Consider the following 24,914-nt stretch of genomic DNA (forward strand, 5'->3'; position numbering starts at 1 on the left):
CTGGCTGGCAGTAAATGTGGGCGCGTAGAAGGGTGTATGTGTATCTACAAGGCCGTGTAATTTGTAAACCTTGGGGACATGGCTACATCACTACATGATGTGGGGTTGGCGACATCTGGGCGTCGTCCTCGAGCGTAGTATACTAACGTGAAGGTTTTCAGTTTTTTCCTATCTTCTACTACAGTTTTGGTCCGATTCTTTTCAAATTGGTGTCGTCGGAAAGATGTAAACGCGCACAACTCCTGCGTGGCGGAATTTTGTTTTTTGGCCTAGGGGCGAAATTAACGACCTTTTGCAAGCGCGCGCGCGCGTCTTCGAGAGGTAGTCAACTTCGGGCACCTTTTACCTTCCGTTGCGAATTCTGTCACGCGTTTTAACGTTTCGTAAATCTCGAATGGCTGTTTCTCTTTCTCGTGTCGTCAATAGAAGCTCGAGCAATGAGAAGTGCCTCCCAAAAATTAAGTACTATTTTGTGGAAGGTTTTTAGCGAGATCCACCAAAATGTGGTATAAGTATGCACCGAAAAAGGAAATGTGGCCTCCGACAAGATCTTTTATCCATGGTTGAGTCAAAAGTGGCTAATAGAATACTGATCTGCCACACAAAAATGCGCTGAAGTCCCTTCGATCTCACACGAGGACTTTGATCATTTTTTTCCCTTAAGACCATATAGTACATGGACTGCTAATTGTAACTAAAATATGGTCAAGGACATCGCCTGGGTATGTGACTTTCAGGGTAAACGAGTCTCTCCGAAGTTGCCCGATTAGACACGATTTGAGACTGTCAACCTATAAATTAACAAATGTCAATTAATTAATCGCCTGCCTAGATATGGCAAAAAAGCAAAGCTGTGCTTATTTGTAGACGTATATAATCAAGAGTATTTAAAGCTTCCCGTACTACGCGGTTAGTGGTTACCATGAAAGCTACTCTTTATGCAATCCGAGTGATGTTCATACGACTTTAGTTTACCCCGAGATTCACATACCCACGACTACAGTGCCCTCTATCCGTGACCACCCATTTTGTATTGAAAGCATAGGGCTAATAGCAGTCCATGTACTGCATGTACTGTATGGTATAAGATTTGAACTGGTCAACTCGAAAAAACGCCTATTTAGTTTTATAATTAGGGATTTTCTTTTGGGTTTTGTTGGTAGTTTTTATACCAGTGGCGTACCAAATCGCTGTTTTTGTGGATTGTAAAAACCATTACTGTTGTGTATTTTGAGGTGGCACACTATTAGTTAAATTCACATGTCTTTAGTTTATAATTTATCCATACCACAGAAGTACAGAGAACTATTTATATTAATATCCTAATTGAAAAGCGATGCGTAACTAACTAAAAAATAATAATTGACAATCTTTTTTTTCCCAGCAACAGCGCGAGATTTTTAGACTTAATTCTAATATTTAAATTGAGAACATAATAATTACTTTGGTAAACTTATGAACTGTACAAATGTAGTGTTGAAGATTCGTGGATGTGAACTGTGAAGTATTACCTACTGATAGAGTAAATTAAACTTGAAATTATTATTTTATAATTTATGTCACACTTCCATTGACAATGAGAACAACATATATTAATCAAGATTACTGCAAGTAACTGCTATAATAATATTTTACATTATTAGCCAGGTAAGTGCGTTTTTACTGGCGATAGGAGAAGTTGACTGGCGAGCCATGGGGCGAGCCTGTCATCTCGTAGAGCCAGTAAAAACTATTACCTGGAGTATAATGTACAATATTTTATTTGTTACTCATTTGTAAACAATAGTAAACCAAGGAGTATTCGTTGTATACTCTTTGAGTAAACGTAAATAATTAGTTCTTAAATTCTCGACGAAATGTCTAAAATATTATGTAATCCATGTAACAGAGACTTCGCATTAATTCTGTCCAATGAAATTACTAGATTCCTAACTTGTAAAATTTTTACAGGTCAGCTGTCAGTTTTACAAGTCAGTAGCGTTTAAACATGACGTTTACCCGTTTGCGTTTTGTCTTGTTAATCAACGTTTACAACTGAGTAACAAATAACTCTTTTAACATGACATGTAGCATCTCTTTTCTTTTAGAGAGTACTAAATATAGTATTTTATTTGTTACTCAGTTGATAACGTTGATTAACAAGACAAAACACAAACGGATAAACGTCATGTTTAAACGCTACTGACTTGTAAAACCAAAGAGTATACTCCGCTATATACTCTTTGGTAAAACTGACAGCAGACCTGTAAAAATTTTACAAGTTAGTAATCTAGTAATTTCATTGGCCAGAATTAATGCGAAGTCTCTGTTACATGGATAACATGATATTTTAGACATTTCTTCAAGATCAATTTAAGAACTTTACGTTTACTATTGTTTACAAATGAGTAACAAATAAACATCTACGTCCGCCATGTTTGGTTGTGAGCTTGTTCTGAGTTGTGCTTAGATGCGTGTAAACAGCTTGCTTTGTACGCGGCAGAGACTTGTTATAACAAGTCTCTGGTACGCGGTGATTCGCCGAGCAGCTTACCGAGATGCTTGCCGCGTGTGGAAACGTAGCATTAAACCTAGTTAAATTAAAAACAATGCGTGCGATGCGTCGAACCAACCGCGGGCGAATTTACTGGGCTACGTGTTTACGCTGGACGATTGATTTGATTTTAGTTGTTTTTATCGCAAACGTTCCTCGCAAGTCGCAATGCACGCATCGCATCGCCCGTACCGCAGCGCCCGTGTTCACGTAAGACATAGCGTAAGGGTCGATGCACATTTGCGTGTTTTCAAGCCGCATGCAAGTTACGGGCGAACGGTAGTGGTTTAGCAGTCCATGGGCTCTAGTTGCGCTGTACACACTCGAGCAGAACCGCGGCGGACAAGCTGCTTGCAAAATAGCGTGCACCGGACTTTTTTTTTGAGGACGCCAGTTTCTGCTCCGCCCCGCCGGCCGCCGCATACTCGCCGTTTTCACAACACGCCGAGCAATCTGTGGCTGTACTAGGCAATCAACGAGTACACACTGATCGCACGATGGAAGTCGACACAGAGTTATTACCTGATGCTATTAAGAACCAACCGACAATATAGAACACAAGATCAGGACTGTTCCATGATAGAATAAAGATAAGAATTTCGTTTCGTCTCTGTGCGAAGATCTTGAAACAGGGAAACGAACTAGCACTAACCATGTGGTGAACCCATATTGTTCTTTATTGTCATAAATATTCACACACTGAGAAAGCAAAAGTAACGCTTTGATATTTATCCATTTTTATTTATTTATTTATTATACCTTTCTTGTTCTGGGCCCTCAACAGGCTTGCGCCCAATTACAGAGTGACCCGCATAATGCTTTTTAGAGGCAGAAGGTCTTAAGTTGTTCTATACTACTCCGGTATTTACCTTACGAATTAGGAAAACTGCAAGAAACCCTAATTCGGAATAGCCGGCAGAATGCTCGAAACTGATCTAAGGTAATTCCCATCTCTGCCACAGACGAAAAATTCACCTCTTGGGAAAATCTTAGGAAATGCGTCTTTTTATAGCAGCGTCGCGTCGCAGCGTTCGGCGGTTCAAAACCGCTCCAATGTGTAATGACAGAAACACGCGGCTTAAAAACACGCAAGTGTGCATCGAGCCTTAGTGGAAAAATAAGTTCCTTTGTCAGAATCAAAAATGCGCTAAAAAAAATTGTAGCATATACATACATCTTGCAAAAGCCTAACACACAAAATATTTTTATTGTAGCATCTGTACAGGGTAGGTAGCAGTATAATAGGTACTTTAATTTAACTCATTCACGATGAAGAATGACGTACAATCCAAGGCATCCCAACAGAGCAAACTACAATGGAAGATGAATTATTAGGTAATTTATTACACATATTAATATATCGGAGAGCCGTTGTTTACCTTTAATAATGGGTAATCAGACATTACTACAGTCACCATTCCAATATATGGCAGAAATGCTTTTGTTTTACCAACTAGGTCATCTTTGTTTAACCATATTTTACCAGGTCCATATAAACCTCTATCGTCAACTTGATTATTGTCTCCTTTTGTTAAAAACTTAGACGTGCCATTTCGTCTATAAAAAATATTCATGTGAAACTACAATATCTGGTAAGATTTAAACGAAGAGTAATAAAGTGGTGTCTTTGCAAACTTGTCAGCATAAAAATGACCGATTGCCTCTACACAAAGTTAATGTCAATTAAGCACGTAAGAAAGCAGTAGAAATGTTTCATACTTTTCATGAAGTTTTAGTACTCTATGTACAACAGGTATACCATGGGTTTTCACTTTGAACACGATAACATCTCCCACTCTAATTGGTTCTTTGGCATAATTTGTTAAAAGTAGTAAATCACCCCTTTGATATGCCGGTTCCATGCTACCACTAAGAACGACCACAATAGGACTTTCGCAACTAGTTGCTATCATCAAACCTTTCCATATCATCAGTGCAGAAGATACTATCATTCCAAAGGACAACAATTGGTACAAAAACTACAATTTAGACACATAAAAAATGTATGCACGTACTAATCCTTATCACCTGTCTTTTATTCATCCGGCGAACTTCATCGCATAATCCAACAACATCCATTTCTGTTAAATGAATTTGGTCTTTTTCACGTGGTAATCGCGGTAGAGGCACAGTGAATACCACGTCAATTATTAGATAATGGTGGCTACATTCGATTTTGACCTATGAACAGGTTTTTGATAATCTGTGTCACCTGATTGTAGTTTAGAGATTACGGAATGTTTTGCTCGATATCGCGCGATGCAACTCAAGCACCGCTCACTAGAAATCTATATGTTTAGTTAATTGTCTGAAAGAAGGAGCTAGTTTGATGGGTTAACATTTTAAAAATCATCCAATTGATTTCCTATTTATGTCAGTCATCGGAACAACAACACTTTTAGGTACATACCATAAAGATAGAGATACTACATACGTTCACACCCCCCCCCCCCCCCCCCCCCCCCACCCCACCCCATATTCATTCCACATATCAGCAATCGATAAGTACAAACAATTACACACAAATCCAAGACTCAATCGCTTCAGCAGCACTTTTACAATTCTCAAACACTGATCCAACACAAAAACAACGAATACCTAAAGAAAATTACACAGTTAGATACTTTAACTTACACAAACACTAAATGGTTCACATTTTAACAAAATACGAATACATTAACAATGAAACAATCTTACACCAACTGCTATTGCATTTTTTTGTATATTGTGGCGCGGTTGCAGTTTCTATGACAATGAACAAACAACAGCACACAGTAAAAAACAACTTTAAAAAGTCATTATGCAAACATAAATGACGAGAGCGTCCTCATAATAACATTAATGCTAGGACCAGGAAAAAATACCGGTAGGCGCGAGATCCTTACCCCATTCTCTTTCAAATGAGCCGCCTATCGTCGAAGTCTATACAGTTTAATGGAAAGTAGTAGAGCCTATACAAATACATACAAATTTTGAAATGGGCATTAGTTTTACTTTTATTCGGAGTGTCTATATACACGGTGTCCATTTTTCGAGTGCCACTATGGGGATCTCCCTTACCTTAAGAGATAGAAAGTTGGTTAAATGGGGGCGAAGTTGAGAATTTCCCTGCTGAATAACCATCTGAAAAGAAATTTAAAATATCATCAATACTTCTGAAAATATCGCAAAAAAACGAAACTTTCTGATTTTCGTTTTTATTTTTTGTGATAAACTAGTCGTACTAGACATTTCTAATTAACACATTATTCGAACACTTTTCAATGGAGATTTCGAATGTGACATCTCGTTTTAAATAACTTTTAAGATGACAGAGAAACACGTGTCAACTTAAGTTTTTCTTATGGGCGCCATTTTTAATTTTGAGATTTTAAGATTACGTCTTTTTTTCTCTTTACGACGATATATCACACATGGTGGTTCAGTACCTACCTATCACATTTTTCCTAAAATACAATTTTTAATTTTTTGGGAAGAGTGCTTTGGAAAAACAAAACGTTCTTTTATTGTGAACAAAAGTTTGGCAGTTTGATGCATATGTCCGGTTGCAGCATTGGCATCAGGGAACTAGATGTGTTGAGAAAATTCGATTTTCATATGAACAGAATTGAACCTTCGTTTTAAAAGAAAATTATAATTCAAATTAGAACAAAATATATAAGATTAAATAATATTTTAGCAATAAAACTAGCACAAACGTAAATGACACTGTTTGAAATAGGTCAACATTTTGTTCACAACAAAACAACGTTTTGTTTTTGCGTAGCACTCTTCGCAGAAAATGAAATTGTATTTTTAGAAAAAATGTGATACTGAACCACCATGTGTGATATATCGTTGTAAAGAGAAAAAAAAACCTAATCTCAAAATGTCAAAACCCAAAACGGCGCCCATAAAAAAAACTAATGTTGCCACGTGTTTCTCCGTTATCTTGAAAGTTATTAAAAACGGGATGCCATATTCAAAATCTCCATTAAAAAGTGTCTGAATAATGTGTTAATTAGAAATGTCTAGTACAATTAGTTTACCATGAAAAAGTTAAAAATGAAAATCAGAAATTTTCGATTTTTTGCCATATTTTCAAAACTATTGAAGATATTATAAATTTATTTTTAGATTATTATTCAGCACGAAAATTCGCAACTTTGCCCTAATTTAACCAAGTTTCTATCTCTTAAGATAAGCGAGATCCCCATAGTGGCACTCGAAAAATGGACACCGTGTATGGAACTTTTTATAAATGCTGTCGTAAATAGCATTGCGCATTGTCTACATTAGAAATTTCATTGAATACCTTCATAAACAAAACATACTTACAGCCTGCGTTAACAGTAATTTTGAAACCGATATTAGTTTAGTTTTAGTTTCATTGAAGGCGCCTACATATGATATTTCGTTTAACTGCTCTCATAAATAAGAAAGTTGGCATTGCGTTGGCAATAAAACGTAGTTTTCATGTTTCTCGAAGTTCCGCTTCCGCTTTTATTTTTATTTTATGTTTATTTTATGTTTATTTTATTTTTATTTTATTTTTATTTTATTTTTATTTTATTTTTATTTTATTTTTATTTTATTTTTATTTTATTTTTATTTTATTTTTATTTTATTTTTATTTTATTTTTATTTTATTTTTTTTTTATTTTTATTTTATTTTTATTTTATTTTTATTTTATTTTTATTTTATTTTTATTTTATTTTTATTTTATTTTTATTTTATTTTTATTTTATTTTTATTTAATTTTTATTTCATATTTATTTTATTTTCATTTTATTTTTATTAAATTTGTCATTTTATTATATTTTTGTTTTATTTTATTTTTATTTTCGCTCGAAGACAGGTGGTCATCTTCGGTTGGTAGCCTTAGTGTATCTGTTAATTCGCCTTAATGGGCGTCGCGTCTCTGTCTCTCCCGGCCCTCGCTCTCCCTTCTGCAGACCACTTCCGTCACCAGCTTTTGCACGGCGTTCCAGCCTTCCGGTGTGTTCAGCATAATTGGAACCACCGTTTCGTTGTCAGATGTTCGCCAACCTCTACTTCTGCTGCTAGTCTGCGCGCGTGCCATCTCGCGCACTCCAGCACTGCATGTCCTGGGTGGTCCAAGTTTGCACAGTCGACGCAGGATGGGTTTGGCCGTTTTCCGAATCGGTGGAGGTAGCTTGCGTTTTCGCCGTGGCCAGACAGAAACTGGGTCAGATAGTAATCGACTTCGCCGTGCACCCTGTTGGTCCATTCCCTGACGTCCCTTATCAACGTCCGTGTCCAGCTTTTCCCATCGCTCCTGCCATGCGTTCACCAGGCCGTCGACATCCCAGTTCTCCCCTCTCGCTTTCGCAGTGATACCAACTGGCGGCAACCCGGCTATCACCATGGCGTAATCCCGGTGTACCGTACGGTATGCGCAACATACTCTAAGAACCAGCAGCCTCGTGATCTGGTCCGTTCTCGCTATCACCACACCCCACCTTGTGGCCTCGCTCCATATTTTCGCCCCATACATACAGAACTATGGTTAGTGCGGCCGATGCTACCACTCTCCGCTTAGAGGCCCTAGCGCCGCCCGTGTTGGGCATTATCCGAATAAGTGCCGTATAGGCCCTCAAGGCTTTGTCGCACGCGTATTTGACATGCTTGATGTAACTCAGATTTTTGTCGAGCACGATACCTAGCACCTTGATGGTAGGCTCCGCGGTGATCGCCTGACCGAGCACCTCTATCGTGGCGTCCATACCTTGCCTCCTGCCGGTCATCATTGCCACTTTGGTTTTTTCTGGCATGTAGTAATGGTCCTGCGGAAAGAGCTGTGGACATTGCCAAAACACTGTTAAAGAAAGCTAAAGAGAGTAACTGTAACACTGAAATTAATCTTTGAATATAATTATTTTATATTCAAAGCACTAGTCAATTTGTATTTCAGTGTTATTGCAATTGGTTAGATCGCCAACAATACACACTGCTACATGTTCTCCTTGAGTGAAACCAACGATGTATCTATCCTTATCAGTTTTGCATATTCTCTTCATTTATTGTTAAACACAATAGACCATGTATAATGATCGAGGACTAATTATGTAAACAAGTTTATCGAAAAGCTGTACAATATTTGACTGGAGGTACACAAATACCCATTTCTGTTACCACAGATAAAATACCCAAGTTACCGTTGAATAAATTACTTTTATTTCATACTATCTAGTAATCGCCGCTTTCCCAGACCCATTTGAGTCTGGTAAATCGTATTTTACCAGACTGAACATTTTTACCAGACTGGAAATGTTGCCTAGCAACATCAACTGACGTCCATATAAACCTGTATATTAATGTGTCAAACTACAGTCAGATCAAACAAATCAAGTGATCGACTTTTGCTTTTATTTGAATGCGTACAACATTCTAATCAAAAATTGTATGGCCTTTTAAAAGAAAAAGAGCAGTATGAAATAAAATGTTTTACTTTATTTGTATGTTAAATCAGTTAACGTTACTCGTTTCGAAATTCCTGCCTCAGCTACGCTTCGGCAGTAAACATCTCACTCGTTAACGTAAACCTTGATTTACCATACTCATATGTAAATAACTATTATTTCATACTATCTAGTAATCGCCGCTTTCCCAGACTGATTTGAGTCTGGTAAATCGTATTTTACCAGACTGAAAATTTTTACCAGACTGAAAATTTTGCCTAGCAACCGCAACTGACATCCATCTAAACGTATGCATTGATATTTGTCAAACTACTGTCATCAAACAAATCAAGTGATCGGCTTTTGCTTTTATTTTAATGTGCACCTACAACATTCTAATCAAAATGGTATTTTAATAGAAATAGAGCAGTATGAAATAAAATGTTTTACATTATTTGTATGTCAAATCAATTTACGTTACTCGTTTCGAAATTCCTGCCTCAGCTACGCTTCGGCAGTAAACATCTCACCCGTTAACGTAAACCTTGATTTACCATACTCATATGTAAATAACTAATTCAATGCATTTACTGCATTTTTCTATAATGACACCTTCTGTAAATTACCTGGTTTTCAGGTAATTAGTGGACTAGATTAGCATTGTTTGTTATAACATTTTTTAATTACCCCTTTATTTCTTGTGAGTTGTTCTAATCATTTTTACTGATTTCTGATTTATAGATTTTTATAGTTATTAGGTACATGTGCATGAATGAATTCACTTATTATAGGTATGGTAGATCCTAAAAAAACCGGCACTTCGAACACCTAAAATAAATCTTTCTTTACTTATATACCTACAAGGGTGAACAACAACAAAAATTGTATGTTTTTCATAAAAATGGTAGCTAACATTTAAAATTCTGTTACAACAAATCCTTATCTTTTCAAAAATTAATAACAATTGTACATCTAGCGTATTACTTATTTATATCTACGCACGACCCATGGAAAATTTTTCCGAACATCTTTTGTGCGGTAAGATGACTTCATCTTTTTTGCCCTGAATTCAATGGTAAAAATAAAATTTACTTGATCCTCCTATTTTTTGAGGGACAAATATTCCTGTTGATAAAGTTGATATCAGTCCATATTGAAAAAAGAAGTAGGCAGTAGTAAAAAATTTACCGGTTTCTGTCGCTACATAGTATTGGAAATTTGAAAAAAATACGCCAAGTTGATGTGAAGTTTGTGGGACTCCATCAAAAGGTATTCTCAAACGGAAAGATAAATAGTCGATTTTTTTTAAAAGTGCAAGAATTTTTTTATATCCACCACTTTCACTAACTTGACTTTACATGAGCAAAACAGTGACACTTTGTTTTAAATAAAATTGTCAGTGTCGGCCATTAGTTATCGTATTCCGCTTAGGAATTTAACTAAAAAAGGGAATTGTATTTATATCGGTAGCGTTTCTTTTATATAACATACCACGACGTTTCCTATGTTTATGTTCGGCTAATAAGTGAAAAAATGCCTATGTGTCTATTGGGCGCAACTTTATGGAAAGCAAAGAGCATGTGCATCTTTTGCTTTTGGTCGCATTTCTCGAAATAGATAATTTTCACGAAGACTTACTCTTAGTCCAGTATGCAGATAATTTTGACCTGCAAAAGGTGGTGTAAAAGATTTTATTGTTTTAAATGCTCCATTCGGGTCCAAATAACATGTATTTGAAGAGTACGCACAAATTTTTTCCCGGCACAACTTTTGGCAGTCAAAAAACCTCAAAATTTTTGGCATTTTTTTAGTTTTTCGCTTAAAACTCGAAAACGGTCCATATTTTATGAATAACACTTCTTTAGAAAATTAAAGAAATTCAAAATTATGCGTCGATCAAAAAAAACAAACAAAATCGGTCCAATAGAAAAATGTTTACAAGCGATCAAAAAACGCCCATTTTTTCCAACGAATTTCAAAAATTGGTCCAATTTTAAATTGTTGGTACTTTTTGAACTCTCTGATTGATGTTCTACAATCTTTAGGGAGGGGGGGTAGTGGATTTTATCGTTCCTTTAGGAGCCACAACGCATTAAAAAAAGGTTAACTCAGTTCTTTAGAAAAGTTGGAAAAAATGGGCGTTTTTTGATCGCTTGTAAAAATTTTTCTATTGGACCGATTTTGTTTGTTTTTTTATCGACGCAGAATTTTGTTTTCTTTAATTTACTAAAGAAGTGTTATTCATAAAATATGGACCGTTTTCGAGTTTTAAGCGAAAAATTGAAAAAAAGTTCGAACGTTTTGAGGTTTTTTGGCTGCCAAAAGTTGTGCCGGCAGAAAATTGGTTTGCACTCTTCAAATACATGTTATTTGGACCCAAATGGACCATTTAAAACGTTAAAATCGTTTACACCACATTTTGCAGGAATCGGCCCTTCTGACTGCTCCGCGTACTGGATTATCTGAGGAAACTGATAATTTTAGATGGGAAATATACCCAAACGTGTAATTTGGTCATATTTGATTTGATCTAACTAAACAAAGTGCTACGCTTCTGGTAATTTGAAAGCATTCTTATAAAACAGATTTCATATTCAGCACTACTTATGATATAATATGTGCAGTACCCTACCTAGTATTGTACGTATCCCCCCGCCCCGTCAAAGGGAAATATTATTACAGCCTCATTATAGGGATTTTTTTTATTTCTTGAAGCATCCTGACGGGATGCAAAAGATTTTAGAAATAAAAAATTATTTCCAATGTACAGTCTCTTGTAAAAGTAATGTCCCTCGGATTCCTACCACTGTAGCATAGGCAACCAACATCCCAGCCGACTAGTAGAATGAAAATGAATGGCATCGATTTATTAGCTCAAAAGATCTGCGCTGCTTTAACCTATCCTTGGTTTAATACAATAGAAATTTTTACATTTCTTTCAATTGGTTTGGTGCGTTTTAAATTTGGAAATAGTTTAGCTAAAATAATGACCTTTTACTTTTAATTTTTTCGAGTAGATTTTCTTCTAACAAAATAAATGTGATGATTTTGTCGTTTTATACCGACATTGAAATTGAAGTCTCATTATTAATTACTCGGGCCTCCTAATGGAATGCGATTATCTGCACTGGAAGCGCAACAATGCCGTTCCTTTTGTAACTACCACCTCCCACTCCTTTCAAACCCCGGGATGGCATCCGCGGAAAAATTCAGCTGTTTTATTTTTCCCTAATTTCTAATCATTTCACCTGCATGAAAAAGCCGGTTTAACTGAAAACTAATTTTTTGTCAAAAAATATTATACCTATAACCTGGACTAAATATCCTTATAATACGCCTACCTACTCAAAAATATGCAACGGAAAAGCTCTCCTAAACTAAATTCGATATTAAATCAACCACGACCAAGTATCACAAATGCATATCATTTAATTTCTGATGCTAGTTACAAAAGAAAGGTATTGTTGCACAGTGCACTTGTAGGGCAATTAATCGCATTCCATGAGGAGACCTACTCGCAAGTAATTATTAATGACACTGGAATTTCAATGTCATTAAAGAACAAGAAACCTTTATTTCGTTAGAAGAAAACCTACTCAGAAAATTAAAGTGAAAAGCCATTATTTTGTCTTAATAGTCTCTAGCTAAACTATTTGCAAATTTAAAACGCACCAAACCAATTGTAAGAAATGTAAAAATGTTTACTGCACCAAGCCAAGGATATGCAGCGCAGATCTTTTGAGCTAATAAATCGATGGCATTCACTTTTATTCTACTAACTAGTATTTAGTTTGGCTAAATGGGAATATCTGCTGAAAATGAACCGCATTAGATACCTACCTCGCACACCCGCAAATCCAACTTGGACTAGGCGGCTGGGATGTTGGTTGCCTATGCTACAGTGGTAGGTATCCGAGGGACATTACTTTTACAAGAGACTGTACATACACAGTATCTGGTCAATTTGAGGACATAAAAAAATCGATTGTATGCGCACCTCCATCAACAAACTGTTTAGTTGAGTAGAAATCACGAAAAGTACAAAACTCGACAAAACAGTTTAGTCGACGCAACAGTTGTATGTATGCGCTCGGCCTTATGTTAGCGCTTTGATCGCGAAACATATTTTTTCTTCAAACGTCATATAATATTGGCATTACCCTAATTTTATATTCAATTAAGGCATTACGTAGCCCAGCAGTTTGAATTAAAGAATGACTTTTTAGAACAATCGAACAAGCGGCAGTGAAGTATTTTAGTGCCTAGGCATTAAAACGCTTCAGTGCCAGTGTCACATTGTTTTGCTTTGACAATTTGATGTTATTTACATTAGGTTCTTGGTTCACCTAGCAAGTGCGTTGATCTTTACTTCTGATTTTAACAGAAATAAAAATATAGTCGATCAAAGAAGCTATTTATTTATTTAAATAATAGTTAATGTTGAAAGTGCAGTTAGTCATATTACCATTATAGAAATTAAACCCTGAGCTCGTTTCTGCAGCATCCAAGTTTTGAAGAGTCAAGTTTTGTTTAGGTCGTCTTATTTCTAATGAATGAATGAAGTATTTTCAAAAACTGGATTGGTTTCTGCTTCAAATGGAGGAGTAGTTGAAGTCATTCCATCTGATAAACCTGGTTTTTGAAAAGTTATCGAAGTATTTTTTGTGCAATTTCATTTTTATTTGAAATCGAGGCTTCGCTCGGCCATCAAACACCGACTCGCCATAAAAAGTATCACTTTAGCTCCTCATAATATAATATACTATTTTTTAAACATATGCCTTATCAATCATAATAGATGGAATGTAAGAAATACTGTCGGATTTCCAAATTGGTGCTGTACGTTTTTCTACCCTCATTACAACGGCTGTTATCTACAAAAAACGATTTTTCTATTCATCGATCTTCCTAAAAAACTAAGACCGATATTTCAATTTTTTAAGTACCGCCATTCTTTTCATCATTGCAAAGAATATCCACTATCGAGAATTTGTTATACTTCAACTACAAAAGCAGCATTTCATAAGAAAGTTTAGCTATTTTTCCAATATGACGGATTGACTACGTACTTTTGGAATAAGAAATTCATGTGTTGCTAATTTAGGAACGTCATCGGCAGAAATTTTGTTTAGTCGTAAGTTTAAGTTGCGTACAAAGCTACCTATTGTAAAGCAGTTCTTTACAACCAAAAATACAAAATTATACTCAATTACAAAACAAATTGGTAGTTAATCAAGGTCGTAGCGTAGCAAAGAATATTATGATAGAAATGCAAACGAGCGAAAAGGATTTGAAAAGGGAGATCAAAGGTAGGTTTCGTCTCAACTCTGTAAAACATGAGATGAAAAACGGGGCTAATTTTTTTCGTGTAAATTATACATTTAAAAAGTATGCTACCGAACAAAATGTTAATATTTAGGAAAAAAACAATTTTTTAGAGCACTGCCAATAAAAAGTGAACTTTTATAGGTAAAACTGGGTGCTGTTCTTCTGCTTAGATGCGCTGCAAAGTCGCCCAGTGCGAAGGAGCACTTACGAGTATTTACTTTGAATTTTGCAAGTATAAGCATTTGCTTACTTTTATTCATACGGGCCATTGTTGCGTTTATCGGGACTAATTTAGAAATAGAAACCGGATTCATTATAATTCCATAATATTCACACGAAAAATGTGATTTATTTTTAGGTGAATTGAAAGTTTTCTAACGTTTTTTGTAGGTAACACCCCTAAAATTTTAGTGTGATAAAAATTTGAGATTATTGCCATGTAGCATCTTTCGGAAAGGGATATAGTTTGCATAAAAAGCGTTAGTTCTCATTTATTTTGTGTTGTTCCCGAATTAGACGAAATTTTGAAAAACCCCTAATATGGCTAATATTTTCATGGTGGACCTAATAAATGTTTGGGATTTGGATGTACATTTTTTAAATATATCTATTATAACACTATTGAATAGATTTATTATATTCAATACTAACACAGAAAACCGGTTATTCATTTGTCACAAGAATTATAAAAGCAAACATTTTTTTGGAGGTTACGCATTTTGGCGCTGTAACTTTTGGGCCTTAGAGTCTACGTAGCTGTACAGCACTAACGACCTTTCTTAATAATAATTGACTTTATTCCCTTACTTCATATTATACAGATGCATTCCAACCATCATGAGAACCTTAAGAACATGTGTACCAATTTTCAAAGTGATCAGACGTTTCTAAATAAAGTTATTGTGCGCACGGATAGACAGCAATACACAATTAAAAACGATCTTGAAGATCACTAATAATGCGACACTTTTGCCCCTTAAACATATTTTCCCAGCCTTATTTTTAAAAGTTATTATTATTTAGTAATATTTAGAAACATTGATAATAAATTAAGATTTACACATCGATAATGGTGGATTAGGCAAAAATCAGGACATTGCGCACACCCACAAATACATTTATGGCGTCACACTGTGGCACTGTGGACGGAAATATGGGACACAGGACACTGCTATGCACTATGTGCGCAGTACCACACAGTGGTGCACTGATGTGACCTGCAACGCACTGCAGGACATTGCTAGACACTGGACAGTGCAACAAAATGTGTACACATATTGTGGGCAGTGAGAGACCCTCGACCTCAGCATATGTTCTAGGATTTGCATTTTGCAATGCCTGACAGAAGTATTGATTAGATTTTCAGTAAACAAGAAAAAGTAAATGAATGTATTAGAGTAAAAAATTCCACAAAAAATAAAATTCACATCTTCCCGCTATCCTGGAATAGTGTTAGGTTCCCAATTAACATTTAATCTTTAATTTTACATTTCTTTCATCTTATGATACACCATGTAACATAGATAATCCTGTTTGTTGCTATTTTATCATCCACGGGAACTTACACTTAGTAACGTAATTGTTTTATATTTATTTGGATTAATGGAAAACACTATAAAAAAACCAAAAAAATTATTATTAATCTTTGTAGCTATTGTACATAGTAACAAAATCTTTAAATTAAACTCATTCTCTATGAACGAGAACGTAAAATCCGAGACATGCCAAAACCGCATACTGCAAAAAAAGTGTCAATAAACGATATTTAAGGAAACTACATTTACCTTAAATTTTGGATACTCATTCATTAATATCGTAACCATTCCAACATATGGCAAAAAACCACGTGCTCGACCGACTACATCATTTTTAGTTAACCATAATTGACCAGGCGCATATAAACCTCTGTCATCAACACTATTGTTATCGCCTTTCGTAAGAAATTTAACCGTGCCATTGTTTCTGTAAAAAACAGTACCTAATATCAATGCGGGTGCCATAATTCAGTTACACCAAGAATAAAGAGAAAGTATTACAGCTTTATCAGTAGTATTCGAAAGACTTCTTAGATAGCTAAAAGTAATCAAGATAAAAGCTAGTTTGTTTGACAAAATACATTTTACATTCGTGAGTATTTCATGCAAAGGAAGGTATATAGTGAACGTAGAGAACATAAAATGCAAAGTTTTACAATATTACTCATTACATAACATTTTTTTAAACCATAGGCTTTTTGCAATAGTCTTTACGCAAGATGTCTCTTGAAAACATATAATAAAAAGATGCATTTAATAAACTTTGTCTTGTATAAGAAATGTAAAAGCAAGAAGAAAAATCCCACCTAAGGTTCGCACCATTGTGCATAAATAGAAGGTAGGTATTCCTTTAAAATATGGAAAAAGAAAGACAGATAAACTAATTTGCATACTTCTCATGGAGCTTTAGTACCCTATGTACAATGGGTATGTCTCTCCCTTCCACTTTGAAAACAACAATTTCGCCCACTCTCACTGGCTCTTCGGGATAATTTGTTAAGAACAATAAATCGCCTCTATGAAAAGCAGGTTCCATACTACCACTAAGTACGACAACAATAGGACTTTCACTCCCTGTTACAACCATTAAACCCTTCCATATCATCAATGCAGAAGAGACTATCATACCAAAGCTCAAAACTTGGTACAAAAACTGCAATTTGGGGAGTTAACATCTTTTTCCAATCAATGAATTTCTTATCAATTACCTGTCTTTTGTTCATACGACGAACATCATCGAATAATGAAGCGATATCCATTTTTTCCAATTTATTTAACTTTAGTTATCTACTTCTCATGCGGCAATCTAATCTGATACACCTCTATACCACGTCAACTTTAGCTACGAACGAAAGTTAATCGTTGAGTTGAGGTTATAAAACTGCCAAATTCACACTAAAGTGAGTTGTCAATGTTGCCAGATCGGATCGGTTACAAAATTTTTTTTCATACACGCGCTTATTATTTATACAGAAGCACATGATCTAAGCACACAAACAGCATCGATTATTACCGCATTTCCACAAAAATTAAAAAAAAATGCGCTATTGTGGCCACTTTTTCCGTCCATCCGTCCGTTCGTTCGTTGAGACGCTACTAGTTCTTTATCTTAAGAGCGATTATTCTACTTTTTTCGCTATTTGGTTCGTTATGGTGTCGAGGCTTGCACCAACGAAGGAATTTTTTCTGCGTTTATTGCTAAAAAAATATTGTAAAAAAACCAAAAAACCGTTTTTTACATGTTCCATAATTTTACACTTTTGCCGTTTATTAACGATCCTAGAGATCGTTTATAATTTTGTATTGCTGTCTGTCGTCTGTCTGTTCCTTTGTCTGTCCGGCCCTCTGTCTGTCCGTGTGAACGATAACTTTGTTTAGAAATGTCCGTTTTACAGCTCCGTTAGTTATGAACTGAATTGCATGAAATTCAATATGAGCATAGCTTTAACCATATAACACGCAATGCCAACAGTTGAGTCGAATCGATTCAAAATTCACAGTGCCCTTTTCGAATCTCGACTATTTATAAAATCTATAATATAAAAATAAGTCGGGTTTTCCTTCCTGACGCTATAACTACAGAACGGCTGGACCGATTTGGCTCATTTTGGTTTTGAATTATTTGTGGAAGTTCAGGGAAGGTTTAAAAGGTGAGAAAATAAAAAAAATCGTACGGGAAGAGGTAAAAAAATTGAAAAGTTCCTTACGGTCGAGTTTTGCTTGCTACCGTTGCAGTTAACATGGCGCGCAAGCGACTTCGTGCCTTATTATCTTTAGCATATTTAAAGTTCCTTTCGGTCGAGTTTCGCTTGCTACCATTGCTACCAAAAAAACACCATTGAATTTATCTATATATATATAAAAATGAATCGCCAAAATTTATGTACGCACATCACTTCAGAACGACTGCACCAAATTAGATAATTCTTTTTTCTCCAACCACCTGAATAAGACGCTATTTTGTGACAGTGTTCGGTACGTAAAATTGACGTTTTGCGGATTAATCGCTTTCACCATGGCAACTGTACAAAAAGTAGATACTTTTGGTCCTAGTACCAAAAAGAAATTGACCTTGAAAGTTGGCCAATTAAAAAATTACAATCACGGAGATATGTCACATTGACATCGTTTTACATTGCAGGTTATAAGATATTTCTATACATACAAATCAAATCTTTTTGCATATAAATGCAAATAATGATGTCACCTATACGTTTGTACATGTATTGAAAATGATTTACGCTCGCTATTTTTATTTAAATCATGTGTAACGTAATTTACATATTCGATGAACGTAATTTTAATACGTATACAACCCGCCGTCGCGCGTAACGCCATCTACTTCAGACCCCTTGCACTATTATCTGTCATTTTGAATTCAAAATTTGAAAAAGTTTATTGCAATTAATTTTAATTAAAAAAACTGTGGTAAGTTTTTTATTTCAATACAAAATATAACGCGTCGTCCAGCAACTATCTTCCTCGTCCCGAAAACTGACATTTTTTGTACTAATGAAACAAATAACTATTTTTGTTGTGTTTCTCATTATCAGGACAAGGTTTGTAAAAATTGTACGGAAAGACGTAAAAACAAGACTTTTCTCTTTCGCCGTTTAAATCGCAATATAACTAATAGATGGCGTCAACCGTTTATACGTTCACTGCCCACTGCTGCATTATTTACACGAACTATTTTTTTTTCTTTCGTCGTACAAATCGCAATCTTCCATGTCTATTGTCTATCTATCTATACATATATTATTACGCGCATCAACGACTGCATCAAATTAGATAGTCCTTTTTTTGTTGTGCTTGCGTTATCGAAACATGTAGGTAATGCTCTCTTTTCTTAAAAATGAAAGCAAACAAATGCACGCAAAGGATGCAAATGTTACTATATCATTTATGAAAATAATAGTCTTCGACATATTCAATATAAATTCGTACCTACCTACCCTACATCTGCGGCTACTTTAAAAACATTTCCGCAAATTCTATTTATAAAAAGGGCAAGGACGATCCAACATACAATTAAGCCATAAAGGGATTACATTTTCCAAATTTTTAAGAATTAAGTAATTTAAGATTTACTATATAAACTACAGTATGGTGCGGGCTTTCTCTCGCTTGGGGTAAAAGTCGGGGTCGGATAAACGCAGGGACGTCCCGGGGGGGGGGGGCCAGGATTTTTCATTATTTGGCCAACTCTTCGGAAATAATTCACCAATTAATTGGAAAAAATCTATAAACTGTGTCCAAGATAAGGATGTCTATCATGGAGATCGAAACCATAGAAGATACGACGATGGTCAAATTAGAGAAAAGATGCGCAATTAAACCATTATTATCGTGCTTTAGAGAAAACAAAAAAATTCCGATTACTTCCGAAGATATGACAGAAAAACCAAAACTTGCCGATTTTGTGTTTATTTTTTGCTAATTGCTGGTGTTATTTGAACAGATACAACGAGAAAGACAAAAAACACTTTTTCATTGCCACTTTTTGAACTCTACGAGACAGTACCCGCGCACAACTTGCGAGCATACCTATCGGATAAATTCCTAGAAAATGTTAGATTCGTATGCTTGCACGATTAAGACGTTGTGTCCGGGTGCGCCAACCTGTTGAAACCCACAATTTCCAACTTTTGTTTTTATTTGTGTGACGTACATAGTTGGATTCGTAATAAAAAGTGCTAGGTACTAAATACAGTGTGTACTTTTTACACGGGCCATATAAAAAGTATAGTTTGTGATAATTTCTCCGAAACAAAACGTTGTATTAAGAATCTTCCAACAGTGCTCAAAAAGGGGCAATGAGAAAGTATTTTTTGGGGACATGGAAACGGCAGTTCTAGGTTCTAATGTAAACCCGAGTGTCTTCAAATTATCGTCCAAAAAGTTGATATTCGAGTCCAATACTCCACAGAATTCCTTTCGCTTTGAGGTTTCGACTAGAACCAGCAGGATTATATTATGCCAGTAGATACGTCAAATTACCGCAACTTACAACGCCACCTGAACCACTGAATTCATCACTTCTTTCCGAGCAAAGCCCTCTATCGAAGCATTTCTTGCAGAATATTCAACATTATAACTGATGTGTATTCCAAATTACATCATTTTTTGGTGCAAATATAATTCTGGAAAGGGATTTCAATCCAAATTTTGCAGTATTATTTTCCCAACCTGTAACCAAGAATGCGAAAATTACAAACACCCGTGCGAAGCCGGGTCGGGCAGCTAGTATTGTTATAAAATAATTTTCTTTAAATCGTAAATTTCGGAAGGAATACAATATCCCTGATAACGGCGAATATTTCTGTAATATAATTATACCAAGAATATTAAAAAATGTATAACGGGCGATCAAAAGTGATTTTCTGTAGAGTCGCCTTTGGAAGTTCAAGTTAAGTACAATTTCCCATGTAAACAAAAATTCCAAAGGTGACTTGACAGCAACTCAATGGCGCAAATAAAGATAAAAATTAAGATAGTGTAAATAACGCTGTCTTAACTCTCTAATAAAACAACCTTGGTCTTAACTTTTGAAGGACTATTCCTTATAATGCGATCAAATATGAAGGTACTTACGACAAATGAGTTACCTATAACGGTATAACGGGAAACCTTTGGTAAGTGCCGACAGCACTGACTACTTCCTTTTCTCTCACTCTTTCGCTCCTTTCTTTTTGTTAAGATCTATTATATAAAAAAAGCGTGCGCTCGGGGGATCCGAACCCGTGTCATCATAATCGAAAGGCGGCGGCCTTGCAGCTGCGCTGCGCACCGGCCTGTTAAATATTTATTTACTCCGAACAAGTGTAGTATGATCTTTGCTCCGAAGCTATTAAATACCCTTTAAATGTCAATTTCAAAGACTCATCGACGACTGTTAAATACATATATTTTCCTTCAAATAGACAAAATATGCAGTTGTGAAGTAGGCTATGTTGAGCTCGCCTTCGGTTGCCCTTGCATTCACTTTCGGGCAACGTCGGTAAGGTGACATGTTGGTTGCCTAACGAACAACAAATTCCCAAGATAGTGCATGAGGACCAACGATCATACTAACAGACATTACAAGTTTATCCAGTAGGTATATACTGTACTTTAAATTTTTGAGAATTAGTGTTTTTAAATTCGACATACTTTACGGAATTCACTACGGTGACGCGTACGTCTTCGCTTTTCATAGTGTATCTGTCTGTCTGTTTGTGCATGATAAAATATGTTGCTCTTCGCCTACCTATTAACCTCGCGTTCTTAAGCGAATAAAATTTCACAGGTATATATTTTTTGTTCGTTGGTGTAGATTTTGTTTATTAGTTTGCAAATTTGTGAACTGCTGGAGGTATATATTTAGACTGATTCCCAAATATTCGTCATAGCCTCCCATTTTTCTCGAATTTCGTACTTTGTGTGATTTGTTTATTGGGTAATTAATCAATATCTATAAATTGGTAGAGTTTAATGCCATGTGCGGACTAGCCTTCTATCAGTTCTATCCTTGACACAGTAATAAACAAACGAATGTGACACGGTCTGTGGTTAGTATTTTACCCATAGCAACGCCACTGACAACAACACACGTACTTGAATCATTTGTAGGGATTTTAGGGTTGTGTTTTTTAGTGCAATAATTGACGTTTATAATCCTTATCAAAAAGCCAAGGATATGTGTAGTCCGATTGCAGATGTGCACTGTTTTTATAACTTCGGCATAATTTATTTTTAATGCCAGCGATAATATGGTTACACATTCGCTATCGTATTTTATTATTTTATTGACGCTGCAAGAGGTGTTTGTTAAAACACACTTAACTCTTCATGACAACAGTCATGGTTTGTATATTTTCAAATATTATTATTAATATTGATAAAAGCAAACACTTATCAACCCGGGCGATTAAATAATTCTTATTGCAGGATTCGTTTCACACAACCACGAAAGGTTTTTCGTTGATGACATTTCAGCATTTCATCAGGTGAGCAAACAGATTATACTATGTAGCGTTAACTAACTATCCTGACATTTTAGGAAGTATCATCCTCCGTAAGGAGCCCCTCACTCAATGATCTCGGCATGAAACTTTTGCTAAAGTTTGATCCGGAATTTTTAGATTTCGAACAAAGGTAAGCATCTGTAATAATTTGCTTTTCAAACTTTGGACACTTTTAGGCCACTGGGAATACCTCATCTGGCCAAAGTTACACTTTTCAACATCGATAGTAACAGAAGTATCGATATGACTTCGATCTCTGGAAGCACTGTTCATTTTCACAGCTCGTTTTTCGAGGACAAGGTAAGCGGCCTTCTTTGTTTTTTTCCCCGCATTATTTTTATGCTTGTAGAGAATTCCTCCGTTGGGAAACACGTCCTTTAACGTCGTGTTCTTGGGGCGCGAGGAGGGTGCCATTGAAAGTAGTTTATTTATTCACACTACTGATGGGCATTTTAAATATCAGGTGAGCAGGTGTATAACCTTGTCTTTTGATAATTTGTTTTATCAACATTGTCAAGGATGGAATATTTATGTTTGCGCTTGAAGGTTACTCTCAGGCTTTACAATTGAAAATGATTTTTTTAATTTTATCGCTGAAATGAGCTATAAAATTAAAATTTCAGGTGAAAGGAGCAAGTGTCTCGAGCCCGTACAGGCTTAGACCGATTGTTGGTATAAAATTACCATTAAACACTACATTTTCACCTCTTATCCATATGTATAATCCGTATACAGAGCCGATACAGGTAACGAAAGACCGTAAATCTCTGCTGATATAATGCTCTTTTAGATTGTAGAAATATACAGTAGCGGCGGTGATTTTCATTTGGAGCTTCCAAGTGGTGAATTGGAAGGGCCGAAAAACATGTGGGAAATACCGCCTCTTCAGTCCAAAGCTGTAATAAGGGTGCGGTTCCATGCTCGAACCGAACAAAATCATACGGCATACGTAAGGTTAGTGTATCCTTATTTGATATACTTGAGATGTGGTTGGATACAAACAACAGTAATTGCGGTGTGTTTATTTTATATTTTTGGTTACATTATCACAAATTAGATTATGGCTTTTATAAAGGTGACACTGTAATGCCAAGGTCTAATAAAAATAATATGCTACTCACTTATAATAAAATCTATAGTCATGAGTTAAATGGAGATAATTAAAATAGCAATTAAATCTTAATTAAAACGTGCTAATTTGGATTTATGTTAATTTTTACAGTGAATCTGAATGTAAATTTTTTAACTTTATTTTCCATATAAACACTTTAACTGGGAGCTACTCTCAAAAATGTTTACACACACCCCTTTGATCCACATGAAATTTGGCATTTTTTGACACGAAATCGTTGAAATCAAAGTTAGTTTAGACAAGTTCACAACCAGGATGAAGCCATTTTTAAGGGTTGCAGGAGAGGGGGGGGGGCAAAAAAACAAAGACACCAACTAGATTATTATCCAAATTATTCTATTTTTCAAATTATTGATCTGCAAATAATTATTTATCGTTCTGTTTTATTTTCGTACCCACAGACCACATTTTCCATTTCAAAAATTGCTTGTGAGAGTGTACTCTTGACCTTCAATCCGTCACTCGCTGGATTGGTGGGCTGAGTGGTGCCGAATAGCATAGCTACTACATGAAAATAAAATAAGGCTTTGAGTTGTCTTTTTCTTTTGGATGTCGGATTGCAAGGAACCTTGTATTACCGAGGTTTGGATTACCGCGACTTTACTGTACTTCAAATATTTTTGTTTCCTTGTTTGATTTTGTTTACAGGGTCCATAAGCCACCCTTTATGTGCACACCCTGCACGTTTCAACAATTGAAACTCACTTTTACATAACGATTCGTTGATTGTGAGGGTTGTAATTTTTGTGGTACGTCAAATATTTTTGTTTCCGTACATAATTTTGTTTATAGAATCTAATTGCCGGATTACTGGAATTGCTGGATTAGTGGATTTGTGTGGGATACGTAGCTTTTTTTATATCCTACATGTACTACATTCGATCATAGATTCCTCCATTAAAAGAGTACCTACTAAAGTAGGTGCAAAAAGTCCGCCATCTTGTCTAAGCGATCGACGCGTGCTGGCAACTACTAAGCAATCTACGCAGGCAGGCGCCAACGAAAGCGAAAAGACGCATGGTTTTCTTGTCAAGATCAGGGCAGGACCGAGCGCAAAAGCAAATTTTGCAAACGAGCTCAACTGGGTAGTGCCAGATTATTTAGTGGGTCATCTGAGTCGCTAAATGTCAGATTATACTGGATGTGTCGGACTGTCCAACGCCAGCGTACCGAGCGCCCACTGCGCCAAAATGTATAAATGATAACTTTCAAATACGGCTATCTTTCCCTTTCCATTTAATTCCCTCTTCCGTTACAAAATAATGCGCCATCTTAGAATCTTAGAAATGTGTTAAACTTCGGCGAAATCACGTGGTTATCTTGAAACTAATTAGATAAGAAAACGTCATATCTACGACCGGAGAAAAACATGAGATAAACTTTTAGAAATACTACGCACGTAATTTCCAAACTGGATAAATCTAGTCTTTTAACATGTAATTTAAATTTACAATTATCATAACAAAATAAACAAAACA

At 35.7% G+C, this 24,914-nt stretch overlaps 3 protein-coding genes across 3 annotated transcripts in view; 1 reads left to right on the top strand and 2 right to left on the bottom strand.

Annotated features, from left to right (window-relative positions):
* Nucleotides 1-3,721: 3,721 nt before the first annotated feature.
* LOC116168641 (signal peptidase complex catalytic subunit SEC11A-like) lies at nucleotides 3,722-4,891 on the bottom strand. The gene is made up of 4 exons (XM_031484572.1): nucleotides 4,562-4,891; nucleotides 4,253-4,512; nucleotides 3,913-4,090; nucleotides 3,722-3,844 (listed from the first exon to the last, which is right to left on the bottom strand). Exons 1-4 carry the CDS (start codon nucleotides 4,610-4,612, stop codon nucleotides 3,794-3,796), a joined length of 540 nt encoding a protein of 179 aa, XP_031340432.1. The 5' UTR covers nucleotides 4,613-4,891; the 3' UTR covers nucleotides 3,722-3,793.
* Nucleotides 4,892-15,880: 10,989 nt separating this feature from the next.
* On the bottom strand, nucleotides 15,881-17,181 carry LOC116168807 (signal peptidase complex catalytic subunit SEC11A-like). The gene is made up of 4 exons (XM_031484795.1): nucleotides 17,007-17,181; nucleotides 16,692-16,951; nucleotides 16,048-16,225; nucleotides 15,881-16,000 (listed from the first exon to the last, which is right to left on the bottom strand). The coding sequence occupies exons 1-4, from the start codon at nucleotides 17,055-17,057 to the stop codon at nucleotides 15,950-15,952; spliced, it is 540 nt and encodes a 179-aa protein (XP_031340655.1). The 5' UTR covers nucleotides 17,058-17,181; the 3' UTR covers nucleotides 15,881-15,949.
* A 4,692-nt stretch (nucleotides 17,182-21,873) lies between these two features.
* Nucleotides 21,874-24,914, top strand: part of LOC116168808 (transmembrane protein 131-like) — a 31,426-nt gene continuing 28,385 nt past the window's right edge. The window contains exons 1-7 of the mRNA XM_031484796.1: nucleotides 21,874-22,143; nucleotides 22,228-22,286; nucleotides 22,340-22,434; nucleotides 22,481-22,604; nucleotides 22,654-22,767; nucleotides 22,928-23,050; nucleotides 23,095-23,258. Of these exons, the coding sequence (XP_031340656.1) occupies nucleotides 22,050-22,143; nucleotides 22,228-22,286; nucleotides 22,340-22,434; nucleotides 22,481-22,604; nucleotides 22,654-22,767; nucleotides 22,928-23,050; nucleotides 23,095-23,258 (773 nt within the window). The 5' untranslated portion in view covers nucleotides 21,874-22,049. The remainder of the gene's footprint in view (nucleotides 22,144-22,227; nucleotides 22,287-22,339; nucleotides 22,435-22,480; nucleotides 22,605-22,653; nucleotides 22,768-22,927; nucleotides 23,051-23,094; nucleotides 23,259-24,914) is intronic.

Source organism: Photinus pyralis, unplaced genomic scaffold (genome assembly GCF_008802855.1).
Source record: "Photinus pyralis isolate 1611_PpyrPB1 unplaced genomic scaffold, Ppyr1.3 Ppyr1.4_LG4, whole genome shotgun sequence".
Taxonomy (NCBI): Eukaryota; Metazoa; Arthropoda; class Insecta; order Coleoptera; family Lampyridae; genus Photinus; species Photinus pyralis.

Excerpts from the sequence above, each read along its gene's own strand:
- LOC116168641 (XM_031484572.1), bottom strand. The coding sequence starts at position 4,612 with ATGGATGTTGTTGGATTATGCGATGAAGTTCGCCGGATGAATAAAAGA. Across the intron at positions 4,513-4,561 it reads GCCGGATGAATAAAAGACAG|TTTTTGTACCAATTGTTGTC; the intron begins GTGATAAGGATT and ends TCTAAATTGTAG. Across the intron at positions 3,845-3,912 it reads CTGATTACCCATTATTAAAG|TTTGCTCTGTTGGGATGCCT; the intron begins GTAAACAACGGC and ends CTTCCATTGTAG.
- LOC116168807 (XM_031484795.1), bottom strand. The coding sequence starts at position 17,057 with ATGGATATCGCTTCATTATTCGATGATGTTCGTCGTATGAACAAAAGA. Across the intron at positions 16,952-17,006 it reads GTCGTATGAACAAAAGACAG|TTTTTGTACCAAGTTTTGAG; the intron begins GTAATTGATAAG and ends CCCAAATTGCAG. Across the intron at positions 16,001-16,047 it reads ATGAGTATCCAAAATTTAAG|TATGCGGTTTTGGCATGTCT; the intron begins GTAAATGTAGTT and ends CTTTTTTTGCAG.